At 41.5% G+C, this 16,013-nt stretch overlaps 1 protein-coding gene across 4 annotated transcripts in view; it reads right to left on the reverse strand.

Moving 5' to 3' along the window:
* Positions 1 to 14,819, reverse strand: part of EVI5 (ecotropic viral integration site 5) — a 194,765-nt gene extending 179,946 nt beyond the window's left edge. For 2 of the 4 annotated variants that reach the window (XM_072834513.1, XM_072834520.1), the window contains exon 1: positions 14,801 to 14,819. In XM_072834513.1, coding sequence (XP_072690614.1) covers positions 14,801 to 14,803 — 3 coding nt within the window. In that variant the 5' untranslated portion in view covers positions 14,804 to 14,819. Of the gene's footprint in view, positions 1 to 14,085; positions 14,242 to 14,800 lie in introns of those variants that run through there. The other 2 variants (XM_072834509.1, XM_072834511.1) reach the window with 2 other exon arrangements.
* Between the last annotated feature and the right edge of the window lie 1,194 nt (positions 14,820 to 16,013).

The following is a 16,013-nucleotide window of genomic DNA, read 5'->3' on the forward strand; positions in this document are numbered from 1 at the left end:
TTATTTTATTTTTTTAAGATTTTATTTATTTATTCATGAGAGACACAGAGAGAGAGAGGCAGAGACACAGGCAGAGGGAGAAGCAGGCTCCATGCTGGGAGCCCGACGTGGAACTCGATCCCGGGTCTCCAGGATTGCGCCCTGGGCCGAAGGCAGGTGTTAAACGGCTGAGCCACCCAGGGATCCCTAAGCAGATCTTTTAATGCAAAAATTAGTTTCAGTAACAGTAAAAAAAAATCCCAAAATGTTGCACCTAGAAAACTATGGTCTAATCTCTGAAACTCATATGCTAGACTACTGAAACAATCAGAAGTTTTGAGGACAGACCAAAACAGTTAGAGTGCATTAAAAAGACTAAATTTACATAAACAATAACCTCAGACTTTCAGAAGATGCCAAAGCAGCAAGCAGGATTGCAAGAGATTTTTTTTTAAATCTGATAATACTGAATAAAACTACAACATAAATTTAACTACTATGCATAGCCAGCCACACTCCTCTAGGTCTTAGCTGCTACAAGCAAGTGGGTCTTCTGCTTAACCAAGTCAGAAGACCTCAGCCTCATGCTCTTTGAATTATCCTGGAACTCAATTTCTCTCTCTTCCTCCCAGTTTCTGCCCTCAACTTTCAAACCTGCTGCTCTGCCATATTGAAAAATCTCACTGGATCTTATTTATCCCTCTAAGTATCCCAGTCTCACAGCATCCTGCCACCCCTCATAGCTAAGCAACTGGAACAATATTTAGCTGTTCATTCTTCCCTTCGTCACCTCCCACTTTTTCACTGCAATCTGGCTTCTATGCTACCCTTTTACTGAAACCACTTGCTAAGGTCACTCACCAAGAGCCTCTATCTCTCTACAACATGTAACCCAGTATAATACTCTATCCTTTATTTTGTGCCATTTCTCTGTTTAGAAAATGTTAGTTAAGAATTGAAATATCTTGATGAAGTCCCAATAGTTCATTTTTGCTTTTGTTTCTCTTGCCTTCATGGATGTATCTTGCAAGAAATTACTGTGGCCAAGTTCCAAAAGGGTGTTACCTGTGTTCTCCTCTAGGATTTTGATGGAATCTTGTCTCACATTTAGATCTTTCATCCATTTTGAGTTTATCTTTATGTATGGTGCAAGAGAGTGGTCTAGTTTCATTCTTCTGCATGTGGATGTCCAATTTTCCCAGCACCATTTATTGAAGAGACTGTCTTTTTTTCCAGTGGACAGTCTTTCCTCCTTTGTCAAATATTAGTTGACCATAAAGTTGAGGGTCCACTTCTGGATTCTCTATTCTGTTGAGACTTCATCAAGATAAGAAGCTTTTGCACAGCAAAAGAAACAGTCAACAAAACTAAAAGACAACCTACAGAATGGGAGAAGATATTTGCAAATGACATATCAGATAAAGGGCTAGTATCCAAGATCTAGAAAGAACTTATTAAACTCAACAGCAAAGAAACAAACAATCCAATCATGAAATGGGCAAAAGACATGAAGAGAAATCTCACAGAGGAAGACATAGACATGGCCAACACGCACATGAGAAAATGTTCTGCATCACTTGCCATCAGGGAAATGCAAATCAAAACCACAATGAGATCCCACCTCACACCAGTGAGAATGGGGAAAATTAACAACGCAGGAAACAACCAATGTTGGAGAGGATGTGGAGAAAGGGGAACCCTCCTGCACTGTTGGTGGGAATGTGAACTGGTGCAGCCACTCTGGAAAACTGTGTGGAGGTTCCTCAAAGAGTTAAAAATAGATCTGCCCTATGACCCAGCAATTGCACTGCTGGGGATTTACCCCAAAGATACAGATGCAGTGAAACACCAGACACCTGCACCCCGATGTTTATAGCAGCAATGTCCACAATAGCCAAACTGTGGAAGGAGCCTCGGTGTCCATCGAAAGATAAATGGATAAAGAAGATGTGGTCTATGTATACAATGGAATATTACTCAGCCATTAGAAACGACAAATACCCACCATTTGCTTTGACATGGATGGAACTGGAGGGTATTATGCTGAGTGAAATAAGTCAATCGGAGAAGGACAAACATTATAGGTCTCATTCGTTTGGGGAATATAAAAAATAGTGAAAGGGAATAAAGGGGAAAGGATAAAAAATGAGTGGGAAATTTCAGAAAGGGAGACAGAACATGAGAGACTCCTAACTCTGGTAAATGAACTAGGGGTGGTAGAAAAGGAGGTGGGCGGGGGGTGGGGATGACTGGGTGACAGGCACTGAGGGGGACACCTGATGGGATGAGCACTGGGTGTTATTCTATATGTTGGCAAATTGAACACCAATAAAAAATAAACTTATAAAAAAAAAGAATTGAAATATCACAGAAAAAAAATTATTTTTAAAAGATTTTATTTATTTATTCCTGAGAGACACACAGAGAGAGAGAGCGAGAGCGAGAGAGAGAGAGAGAGGCAGAGACATAGGCAGAGGGAGAAGCAGGCTCCATGCTGACGTGGGAATCGATCCCGGGTCTCCAGGATCACACCCTAGGCCCAAGGCAGCGCTAAACCGCTGAGCCACCGGGGCTGCCCAATCACAGAAAAAAATTAAAAGTTTAAATACTCTGTAATCCTACTCTCAAAGATCACCCATTAGCAGCACAGTCTATCTCCATCAAGATTTATTCTTAAAAAAAATTATTTTCTATACATATACTGAGTATATATGTATTTTTAACTTAAAAATTAGATCATACTATACATATATTTGAGAATTTTTAAAATGCATCTCAATCTTCTGTCCTTGTTAGTATTATGTAGTAGCCTAATTAATAGTCTCCTAGAGAGCTCCTCATCATAATACCCAGAACATATGAATGTTATCTTAAATGGCAAAAGAGGCTTGGTGGATTAACAAGGATTTTGTGATGAGTAGGTTATCCGGATTATCTGGATTGGGCCCATCTGAAGATACTAAACTCTTGGCTTAGAAGAGAAGAAGAGGCCACAGAAGACAATGCAAGTAATACAAAGAATGCAATTCAAACAGCTGGAAAAGGCAAAAGAACAGATTCTGCCCTTGAAAACAGCCCTGCCAATATCTTGACTTTAGCCTAGTGAAACATTTCAGACTTCTGGCCTCCATAACTATAAGAGACTAAGTCTTTGTTTTAACCTAAGTCTGCTAATTTATTACAGCAGCAATAGGAAATGTAGCAATAAATATACAGCATATTACATTAGCTGTATAACATTCTATCATAAGAATGTACCGTATTTTATTTAGCAACCCTTTTTTTTTTTAAGATTTTATTTATTTGACACAGAGAGAGTGAGTGCACAAGTAGGGGGAGCAAAAGAGGCAGAAGCAGGCTCCCCACTGAGCAAAGAGCCTGATGTGGGGTTCGATCCCAGGACCCTAGGATCATGACCTGAGCTGAAGGCAAATGCTTAATCGACTGAATCACTCAGATGCCAAATTTAGCAATCCTTTATTGACAGCTACTTGAGTTGTTTTCAATTTTTTTATTATTATATACTAGGTGCCATGAATACCTCTAAACATACCTTTCCATATTTCTGTGGTTCTCTAGGAGTTATTCCATAAAATAAGAGATCAAGAAATGTGAAATTTCAGTGTGCCTGCCTGGCTCATTTGGTAGAATGTGCAGCTCTTGATCTCGAGGTAGTGAGTTCAAGCCCCACACTGGGTATAAAGATTACTTTAAAAATAAAAAGAAGGAAAAAAGAAATGTGGTGCACCTGGGTGGCTCAGTCGGTTGAGCATCTGACTCTTGATTTCAGCTCAGGCCATGATCTCAGATCATGAGAACAAGCCCTTTATTGGACTCATGCTGGGTGTGGAGCCTGCTTAGGATTCCTTCTCTCCCTCACTCTCCCCTCTGCCCTTCACCACCCACCTTGCCCTCCCTGCCCATATGCATTCACATGCACTTACTCTCTCAAAAAAAAAAAAAAAAAAAAAAAAGTGATATTTAAACTTTTTGCAGATATACATAGAAAAAATTAACCTCCAAAATGGCTGTACTTATTTTTTTACTCACAGGCACTACATTCAAGCTCTTCTCTCCTTCTTCAAAGTTCTCAACTTCTGTTAAATCAGTTTCCTGGTTTTCCTTCTTTAGTGGCTACTCTTTCTGTTCTTTAGCAGACTCCTCTTCATCAGGTCATTTCTGAAACGTCAATGGCCCCCAAAGATCCCATTCTAACCTGGGCTTTTTCCTCACTACATGCACTTCCAGAGCTATCTCATCTACTTCCTTTTACCCCCAATTACTACTTATAAACAAAACAGAATTATTACCTTCCTTTCCCTCCAAAATCTACTCTTCAACGGTTCCATTAATGCTGCCACACCAATATTTACCAGCCTAGAACAGATACATGGAGGTCATTCTGACTTCTCCCTTATCCTCACTCCACATACCATAGCTCTAGAATCCCCTAAGATTCTCTCTCCCTATCAATTACTTGAAACAGGAATACATCAATTTTCAACTATATTACTTTACTGTGTGTTTTCCCTATCTTAAGTCCTGTGCCCCACTGTACCAGAACAATCTTTCGGAAACTCACTTCCGATTTGTCACTTAACTAGACCTTTCACAGACTGCCCGTTAGACTGTAGAATAATAGAACCAATCAGGAAAAATATATGGTATGGCAACGTCTTCTAAAGTTAAACACATATCTGCCCCATGACCCAGTAATTTCACTCCTAGTTATTTATCCAAGAGAAATAAGAAAAAGTATGTCTATAAAGAGACCAATAATCAAGTGTTCATGACAGCTTTATTCACAAAAGCCAAATGGCAGAATGGATAAACTATATCATAGTTATACAATGGATAACACACCAACTAAAAAGAACAAACTATTGATATGTGCAAAAACAGTTAAATCGGTTAAATCAAAACAAAACATGGTTGAATTTCAGAAACATGTTGAACAAAAGAAGCCAGACAAAAAAGAATACACACTTATTCTATTTTTATGTAAAGTTCAAGAACAAGAAAAACTACTCTGTGGTTAAAAAAAAAAAAAAAAAAAAGAGCAGGAACTGACTAAAAGAACCATGAAGGAGAGGGTGAGAGATGCACAAAGGCATATGCATTGATCAAAACTCACTGCATTGTATAGTTAAGTTCTATGCTATATATAAATTTACTCCAAAAACTTTTAAAGCAAATATTAAGATTTAAAATTTATTTCACTCAGTATTTTCCCTTACTAGTTATAAAAAGCCTCAAGATTGAGGGGCACCTGAGTGGCTCAGTGGTTAGGTGTCTGTCTTTGGCTCAGGTCATGATCCTGGGGTCCTGCAATTGAGTATCACATCAGGCTCCTCACAGGGAGCCTGCTTCTCCCTCTGCCTATGTCTCTGCCTCGCCTCTCTCTGTGTCTCTCATGAATAAATAAAATATTAAAAAAAAAAAAGCCTCAAGATTTAAGAAAACTATTCACTTACTTTTCTTTTTTACAAAACCATCATCTCACTTAGAAACAATGTATCAACTGTGCCTTCCCCTAGTTTGTAAATTTTGTGAAAGGATTTTATCTAGTGATCCCTGGGTGGCGCAGCAGTTTGGCACCTGCCTTTGGCCCAGGGCGCGATCCTGGAGACCCGGGATCGAATCCCACGTCGGGCTCCCAGTACATAGAGCCTGCTTCTCCCTCTGCCTATGTCTCTGCCTCTCTCTCTGTGTGTGTGACTATCATAAATAAATAAAAATTTTAAAAAAGAAAGGATTTTATCTATGTAGAATAGATCATCATTATCTTCCCAATACTTATCATTATGTTAGACATTGGAGATGCTCAATATGTGTTATCTTGGTGGTTCTTAATGACTTATTGACAATTTTATAGCTTCTTTGTATTTCTAGATCACTTACTGATTCATTTTTCTGATCTTGTATGTTAACACGTAAATGTACCATCATATTTGACAACCTTTATAAACTTTGCTCATTGACGGTAGAAAAGAAGCTTCTCCACATTTTCAAAAAGGCAGTCAAGTCTTTAACTTTGTGCTCATCCCTTACATGTATTTCAGATAAATATTCAAAGGCATTAGACTTTCCATGGGCTTATTCCCTAAAACTCATTTTCAATTTACTTTAAGGGGAATTTCTGGGTGGCTCAGTGGTTTGGCACCTGCCTTTGGCCCAGGGCACGATCCTGGAGTCCCGGGATTGAGTCCCACATCGGACTCCCGGCATGGAGCCTGCTTCTCCCTCTGCCTGTGTCTCTGCCTCTCTCTCTAGGTCTATCATGAATAAATAAATAAATCTTAAAAATATATATATATTCAATTTACTTTAAGCTCTATCTTCTCACCATCGTGTCTTCTTAACTATCTTAATTTCTAGTATACCTGGTAGCATTAAACTTTTCTCTCATGCAGCTCATTTAAACATATTATATAATTGTTCATTAAAACTACACTTTTATCCAGTATCTATTAACATTGATCTAACAAACTTACTAAGCATAATTCATGAGAATGTTGGATTCATTTTTAACATAGCAAAAGATCTGTACTAGGCCAAAAAAGAAGACAGCTATTAATCTTTTGAACACCAACTGAAAATAAGACAAAATTCCCATCTTCACTTCTGTATCAGTGCTTGCACTTTGCTATGAAAAACAAAAAAGAGGAATGATCAATAATAAAACCAGTTCTGTTCCTATCTCTCATCTTCACTTCTGTATCAGTGCTTGCACTTTGCTATGAAAAACAAAAAAGAGGAATGATCAATAATAAAACCAGTTCTGTTCCTATCTCTCATCAAGGTCTCTTCCAAGAACACAGGAATTAGCAGGTCCTCAAGGAGAGAGCCCTAATCATGAACCCACAAGACGATGAATAGCGAAACCAACAATGAAGACCAGATAATGGCCAGTTTGACCAGCTTTAGGGAACACGTTTCAGAGTACAACTGTCAGGGCTAGATTAGTACAAAGAACAATTAACAAGCACTAAATCCACATTATCTTTGGCCACTTAAAGGATAAACTGCAAATAGCACAGGCGGGGGAAAGCTCTCTTGAACTACAGATACAATTTTAAACAGACCTAGAAATGGCAACAAATAAACACACCAGGAAATTTGAAATAATGAGAATGGGATGATCCTTTCTGAGCAAACATATGGGGCCACAGCGAACAAGTTCTATCTACAAAACACTAATTAACCTACATGCTTCCAAGAAAGAATTAGCATATGACCAAGATAGACAGTGATAACTGCCAGTGTTATCTTTTATTTATATTTGAATTTTATATGCAAACAGAAGGAAAATAATTGGTGGAGGAGCAAAAAAGGCCACTGAGAATTGTGGGCAGTGATAAGCAAACTTTTACATTTTACAAAACTTGTCAGAAATTAATTTGAAGAGCAAAATGGGGCTGGCAGCCTTTGGTGTCAAATAAGGACATTAAGTAATAAAGACAGTAAGAAATCAATAAAATACCACCACAAATTTCTTATGAAAAAAGATATTTTAGCACAGAAAAGGGCGGACACAATTTAAAGGTAAATACTTTAATTTGTATAAATTTAGCCTAAGAGAAAACAAATTATATTGAGAATAGTATTTTCATTTCATTGTAAACTTTATGGTAAAAAACTGTCTCAAAGACCTTTTGGAAACCTAGAGACTTAATAAGTATTTTAAAGAAAATAAAGAGTACAAAGAACAAAGCTATTAGCGAAACTTAACATAAAGCTTTTAACGGGTGGTTTTAATTTATCAGTTTATGTTAACTACAAACTAAAATCGCTACAACTTTATCTTTAGCAATAGTTTCCAATATTTTCTAGTATATAATCTTTCTTCAAAATATTCTTCCTTCATGACCATAGTTGAAGTATTATTGACTGAAAAGACAAAACCACCATTATTTTTAGTAACTTTTATATGTTACAAATATGCAAGATTACTTATTCTTTCAATATTAAATGTTTGATGTCTATATGGATTTTTCACACCCCTTGCAGAGATCCACTATCCTGTTTCTCCAATCATGAATCCCCTCTTCACCAGGAGATTCCCACTTTATACAAAGTATCAGTTCACTAGACTGGCTTACCTTTGAAATCATTTCCAATCCTAAGAATGTACAATTCTGGGACAAGAACTTCTTGAAAGAATTTGGGGACTTCTAGAAAAATGACAGTTTGATCCAATATTTAGGTACTCTCCCTCCTGACACTCTACTTAGATAACAGTAAAGAGATTTAAAAGATATAGCCCTACAAGTAGAAGACAAGAGTGAACAGCAGATGGCAACACATTTTTGTATAAAGGAAAGCAGATGATGGACTTCCAGGTTAAGTTTGCAGATTGAACACACACATCTAATTTTCCTCTCTCCCCAAAACTCCACTAAAACAAGGATAAAGAAAATGATGTTGTTGTGTTCTGTTTTTAGCTCATAAACCATAAGGACAGAAGAACAGAAGAGATGACAGCAATAAAATTTTGGAAGCTGGAAAGAAGATGGAGGATTGGTAACTGACTTTGTTAAAGACAGCCAAATTACAAACTAGCAGTGCTGGCAACTCAGAACAAACCTAATTTATACTATACACTCCTCAAAAGGCTCCAGGACTGCCAAAACAAAGAGGGGTATGGGAGACTAAAGAAAGGATCAGGTGAAAGCTATGAACATTTAGAAACCTAGACCCCATTCCTCCTCAAGCTGCTGGGTGGCCCATCCTCAGTGCAGCAGCTGATTGGAGATTTAATCTCTCAAAAGGGTAAACCACACATGGTGGAAGACACAGGTATCCCAACAAAAAAAAAGCAAATTATGTGATCTTATATACTAAATGTTCTTTTTAAAAAAAAAAAAAAAAAAAAAAAGGTTTTATTTATTTATTTATGAGAGAGAGAGAGAGAGGCAGAGACACAGGCAGAGGGAGAAGCAGGCTCCATGCAGGGAGCCTGACATGGGACTCAATCCCAGGTCTCCAGGATCACGCCCTGGGCTGAAGGTGGCGCTATACCGCTGAGCCACCCAGGCCCGCCCCATACTAAATGTTCTATGGTTCATTACCTACTCCCTTTTCTAGAGTTCTCAGATCACTGGCAACCAAACTGCTACCCTCCAAGAACAAAACTGAAAGATACTCTCTGGGAAATCTGGCCAGACCAAAGGAAAGACGCTAGAGTAACTCCAACAGTCCACCTGAACCAATGGTTTCAATCTTGGCCACAAAGGGGAATCACCTGGACAACTTTAAAAAATACTGATGTTAATCTATGGGGATAGAAATCAGAATATCGGTTGCCTCTGGGCAGGGAGTAAGGAAGACAAAGAGATATAAAGGAATTCTTTCTAAGGTTCTCTGTATCCTGTGTTGATGATATGGGTGTATACATGACAAAATCAAACTACACTTAAAATTTGTGTATCTTTCTGTATGCAATCATACCTAAATGTTTAAAAAATATTGCTACTTGGGTCCTAATCTGAGTGATTCAGTTGTATTTAGTTTAGCTGTGTGTTTGTGTATTTTTAAAGTTCCCCATATGATCCCTGGGTGGCTCAGTGGTTTGGCGCCTGCCTTTGGTCCAGGGCGCCATCCTGGAGTCCCGGGATCGAGTCCCGCGTCGGGCTCCTGGTGTGGAGCCTGCTTCTCCGTCCTCCTGTGTCTCTGCCTCTCTCTCTCTCTCTCTCTCTATCATAAATAATAAATAAATAAATAAATAAATATTTTAAAAAATAAAGTGCCCCATATGATTCTAATGTGCAACCAAAACTGAGAACCACTGTTCTATGGAGTTCATAGAGTAAAACTGGAAGTAAGCCCCATCTACAAGCTCAGGGCTTCCAATCGGCTTTTAGTTGTCCACTCTCACTCATGAACAAAAACCAAGGATTATCAAAACTCTGAGGAGGATCTCTAGTGCTGAGGCTATGCCAAACAGAAAAAAAGTAACTTGGAGGAAACAAACTATGCAAGGAAAAAGAAAGCTTAAAGAAACTATCTTTAACATTCTCAGATAGATAAAAGAAGATAAGGCATTTGTGAAACAAGAAAGACATAGAAAAATACACAACTAAGTAGAAAAGAAGCCAAACCTACAGGCCTGCATAAGGGAATACGGTCAAAAGCGGATATGCTTCACTCATAGAACCCCAGGCAGGGTCAGGACTTGGGAGTTTCCAGACAGTATGTGGTCAGTCAGTGGGGACGAGGTATGGGGCTGAAGAGCAGGTTAGCAATTTAAAGTCTGCATCAGGGATCCCTGGGTGGCGCAGCGGTTTGGCGCCTGCCTTTGGCCCAGGGCGCGATCCTGGAGACCTGGGATCGAATCCCACATCGGGCTCCCGGTGCATGGAGCCTGCTTCTCCCTCTGCCTGTGTCTCTGCCTCTCTCTCTCTCTGTGACTACCATAAATAAATAAAAATTGAAAAAAAAATTTAAAAATAAAATATATATATATATCTTTTTAAAAAAAAATAAAATAAAGTCTGCATCAAGGGCAGCCCCGGTGGCTCGGCGGTTTAGCGCCACCTTCAGTCCACAGCGTGACCCCGGGGACCCGAGATCGAGTCCCATGTCAGGCTCCCTGCATTGAGCCTGCTTCTCCTTCTGCCTGTGTCTCTGCCTCTCTTTCTCTGTGTCTCTCATGAATAAATAAATAAAATTTTTAAAAATTTTAGTCTGCATCAAATTTATAAAATATAGACCCTCTAGTTCCCTTCATTTATGTCAACTCATAAATTTATTCTCTAGAAACAGTGACTTGGAGAGACTCCAGACTCCCAAAGACTGGAGTGAGGCTAAGGCTGAAAGCCAAGGGATTAAGCAGAAGCTTGTATAGTAAATAGCAGCCCCTATCCACCCACAGCCCACTTCCTTTGCTCAGCTCTCAGAACAGTGCGAGCCAGTCATATTACCTCCCCCACTTTCTCCCCTGTCCAGTTTGATTTAAATGTCTTTTTTGCATGCTGCCAAACCAATTTTGATAATAGCACTTTTAGTGGAGGATAAAGGTCTCTTCTTGAGTTTCTACTTAACCCTCCTAGACTCTAAACCCCTTAAGGGCAGGGGCAGCATCTTAATCAGCTTTGTATCTACAAAGGCCTAACACAGTGATTTTCAATATACTCAATACTATATACTCCTTAATTGGTACTAGACTAGACACTAGACACCACACACACACACATACAGAACTTGGAAAACTAGAACATACAAAGTATAATTTGGATTCAGTCCTGAGTGAAGATTAAAGTCTTAAATAGCTGTACTTCTATATAGTAGCCACAAATGACATTTTAAAATATCATTTAAAGGGGATCCCTGGGTGGCTCAGTGGTTTGGCGCCTGCCTTTGGCCCAGGGCGCGATCCTGGAGTCCCGGGATCGAGTTCCGCGGAGGGCTCCTGGTGTGGAGCCTGCTTCTCTGTCCTCCTGTGTCTCTGCCTCTCTCTTTCTCTCTCTACATGTGTCATGAATAAATAAATAAATAAATAAATCTTTAAAATATATATATATCATTTAAAGTAACATCAAAAATTTCAAATAGCTAAGAATAAAAGATATGCAAGACTTCTACACAGAAAACTACAAAACATTACTGAAATTTTAAAAAGACTTAAATAAATACAAGTATATGCCACGCTCATATACTAGAAAACTCAATGTTAAGATACTCTCCAAACTGATATATATAGATTCAATTCCAATTTCCAAAATCTATTGAAATTGACAAGCAGAATCTGAAATTTATACGGAAATGCTAAGAGGAAAGAACTGACCAATATTTAAAAAAAACAAAGTTAGAGGCTTTATACTATCACATATCAAGGCTTATTATACAGTTACATTAATTAATAGTGATACTGGTGCAAGGATAACAAATAGACCAGTAAAACAAAATACAGTACCCACAAACAGATCCACACTTAAACAATGACCTGATTTATGAGAAAGTGCCACACAGTGCAGAGGGACAAGTATGGTACTTTATTTTCAAAAATGGTGCTAGGTCAAAAAGATATTCACCTGGCTAAAAGTGAATCTTGATCCCCTACAATCCACCTGAAATTTACTCGAAATTGCACAAATTAAATGTGAAAAGTAAAACAAAATAAAACTTCTGTAAGGAAAAAAACTTCTGTAAGGTAACATAGGAAAATATCTTCATATTCTTAGGCTAGGCACGATTTCTTAAATAGGGCACAGAAAGCAGTACTCAAAGAAAAACAGTAAATACATTTCATTGAAATTAACAATGTCCATCAAAAAAAAAAGAAAAAACACTATTAAAAGATGGAAAGACAAAATGGAATAAGATAAACTATGTATAGGTTACAGATATGGATATGTGTGTGTGTGTGTACCTCCCAGAAAGGGCTCTTATCGAAAAAATCCTAAAAAAATAAGACTCAGACATCTCACAAAAGACATACAAATGACCAATAAAAGATAAAGCCACAACCATTAGGAAAACACAAAATAAAACCACACTAATATATTATTGCACCTCTACCAGAATAGCAAAAATGTTTTGAACTGACAAGCATCAGCAAGAATGTGGGGTAATTGGATTACCATTCCCTGCTAATTAGCACAACCACTTTGGGAAAATGTTCAACAGTACCTAATGCTAGAGTTTTATCATTCACATACCTCACAAACCAATTCCACTCCCAGGTCTAAACCCCAACCTAGGGATCCCTGGGTGGCGCAGCGGTTTGGCGCCTGCCTTTGGCCCAGGGCGCGATCCTGGAGACTCGGGATCGAATCCCACATCGGGCTCCCTGCATGGAGCCTGCTTCTCCCTCTGCCTATGTCTCTGCCTCTCTCTCTCTGTGTGTGTGTGACTATCATGAATAAATAAATAAAATCTTAAAGAAAAAAAATTTTTTTTCTTTAAAAAGAAAATAAAAATAAACCCCAACCTAGAAATACTGTTTCCTGAACTGCGATGGCACACTTAGTAAAAAAAAAAAAAAAAAAAAAAAGGAAAAAAATCCTTTACCTGCACTCCGGATTGTGCACTTTTTCTGTTTATTATTCTTCAATAAGTTTTCTAAGTTTTCTTGACACAAAGTTCTCAGAGACCGTAAGGCTAGTAGCGTTTTAGAACAGAAAAGGAGCTTCAGGTGAACTCAACAAAGTTTACGAATGAAATTAAAAACCAAAAAAAAAAAAAAAACTGCTAACACATATCAGTCCAGAACAAAAGTAAAAACCACCAACAGATAGCTTTTCTTGATTTTCAAGGAGCACTGGGTTTCTCTCATTTCAGCGAAGAAAGGAGTTTATTATTCTACAGTGTAACCCAAAGAAAAGATAACTGTGCGAGAAAATGCTGCTTTTTCAAAGTCACCTCTAACGGCAAAGGATACAGGGAAAAGCAAAGGAACCACTCCAAAGTTTTTGTTAACTCTTCGTTGAAAGGATGACAACTGACTTAAGACGCTCCCCTCCCCTCAAAAAAAAAAAAAAAAAAAAGGCACAAAGAAATCACGGCAATTCTAAAGCAAACACCAACACCACAATCCAATGTACCGGAAATTCTGCGGTCAATCTGAGGCTTGCCCCGCTAGTCATGAGGTGATCCGGGCACGGGTGCGACCGCTGCCCGAGCGCATCCCTGGGGCTCACGCAGCACACCTGGCGAGCCCGTCACCCACCCGCCTGGAGAAACGCCTTGCGCAGAATCCCGGGGCCCACGTAAAGACGCCAACTTTGCAAGTCAGGGGCGCCGGCGGTCTCAGTCCGCGAAGACGCCCGGCGAGCACGGACTCCTGGCCTCGAGGGCGGGGCCGAAAGGTCAGCGTCCCCCGGGAGCCGCGGGCGAGCGCCCCCGAAGCCGCCCGGTCCCTCCGCCTCGCGGCGAGTCCAGTGCAGGCGCCGCCGGCGAGCTTCCTAGCCGGCGCCCACGGCGGGAGGGTCCCGGGCCGCCGCGGCCTCAGCGAACTTAGGCCCCGGCGGCGCCGAGCGCGCCCGCCCCGCTCCTGCGGCAAGTTCGGCGGCGGCCCCCGCTCGCCGCGCCGCGGCCCCGCCGTCCGCCGCGCGCCCAGCGGAACCCGGGCTCGCGGCCCGCCCGGCCTGGCGCGGCGCCCCTCACCTTGGAAACGTTGGGTGGACTCCGCCGTAAACATTAACTTCCCATCCAGCCGGCAGCCTCGCCGCCGCGTCTCAGCGCCTCGGCCCCGCTCCGGCTCCCCGGGCCGCCTTCCTCGCCCCCCGGAGCGCCGCGCCCGCCCGGCAGCTCAGGGCCGCCTCCGAGCCTCGCGCAGCCTGCGGGCGCCGCCGCGGCGCTGCTCCCCGACCCCCGGCCCCCTGCCCTGCCCGCCCGCAGGCTCCTCCGGGGTCCGGCCCGCCGCGTCAGGAAAGCCCAGGGCGCAGGCGCGGCGGGGCCTTAAAGAGACCGGCCGCCTCTACCGCATAATGGGTTCGAGCAGGTTAGGGGCCGGGCGGCCGGAGGAGAAAAGGAGAAGCCGAAGGGATTGGGCCGTGGGGGAACGGGGGCGGGGAAATCCCGCTCCCTCCCCCGCCTCTCTTTGAAAGCGCTCAGCCCTCGGCCTTACAAGCTGCAGACTTCCCTGTCTCTTGAACCGCCCCCTTGCGCGTACGAGCTGCCCCGGACACCACCCCCCCCCGCCCCCCAGCGGGCCCCGCACGACCCCGAGCTCGCAGCTGCGGGCCTCCCGCTACCGCCTCGCCCACGCGCCTCCCAGGCCGCCGGCCCCCGGCGCCTAGCGCAGGCTTCCGAAAGGCCCCCCGAGCTCCCCGAGAGTGACCTCGGTCACTCTCCAAAACAATGATCACTGTGCAAATACCATTTGTGATGGCAAATGCTTCTACCTTCAGTCTTCTGGCCACGCTGGGTTTATGCAGAGTCCGACAGGGGGCGGAACATGGGCACAAACACGTGAAGTCCAGCCGGGCAACCATCCAGTATCAACGAAGAAATAAATTCTTAGAAGTAGTTAGTTTGGGACCGAAACTATCTACCAATTCCAGTCCAACTCCAAGAAAGGCGGACAAGAAAAAATGATAAGAGCAATATAAATTACTTTCATTACACATTTGTAAGTTACAAAATGACAACTGCCAGCACAAAAGGACTCCAAAATTGTTTGCCTAAATATTAGATAGCCCCCGGTTATTTTCTGATATAAATTTACAATCTCCAGAAGGGATTCCACTGTGGTAAGCATTTTAGAGAAAAGAACTCTCCTTTAAAAAAAAAAAAACAGGCTTAGGAAATACTAAAATATAGGAAGTAGAAACATGCCCTCCACCCAGCTCGCAACTTTGAAACCTTGAAATTTTAAGGGGCAAACTTTTTCATGACTTTTAGGTCATGCCATTATTTAAAGTCAATTTTGGTCAACAATTTTATGGAAACTGAATCCATTTTGTATAAGAAAGTTAAGAGATAGGGCAGGCCGGGTGGCTCAGCGGTTTAGCGTCTGCTTTCAGCTGCTTTCAGCGGGATCCTGGAGACCTGGAATCACGTCCCACGTAGGGCTCCTTGCATGGAGCCTGCTTCTCCCTCTGCCTGTGTCTCTGCTCTCTCTCTCTCTCTCTCGCTCTCTCTCGAATAAATAAATAAAATCTTAAAAAAAGGAAAAGTTAAGAGATATTTTGAAAATCTACTTCTCCTTCCTGTATTATATCTATCAGCCAATCCTCTGAAATTTTCCTTGAATCTGTTCTATCTCCTTCATCACCACCCTAGTCTAAGCCACCTGGGTGAAGGGGGAGTGCCTAACCTACTCTTCTAAATGGCTTACCCACATTCGCCCTAGTTCCTCTCTCATCTCTTCTCCACACAAAAGACTACATGTGACCCTGTCACTTCCCAGGTAAACCACTTACATAGCTTCCCATTCTCTTAGACAAAATCCCTTACTAACCAAGCCCTGCATATTCAGGTGCCTTGTCAATCAATCTCTTCTCTCCACCTTATCTTACTGTTCAAACTACTTCTGTCTCTTCCAACCTGCTCTCTGTTCCATCCACACTGGCCTCCTCCAATCCCTCAAA

Source organism: Canis lupus, chromosome 8 (assembly GCF_048164855.1).
Source record: "Canis lupus baileyi chromosome 8, mCanLup2.hap1, whole genome shotgun sequence".
In the NCBI taxonomy this organism is placed as follows: domain Eukaryota; kingdom Metazoa; phylum Chordata; class Mammalia; order Carnivora; family Canidae; genus Canis; species Canis lupus.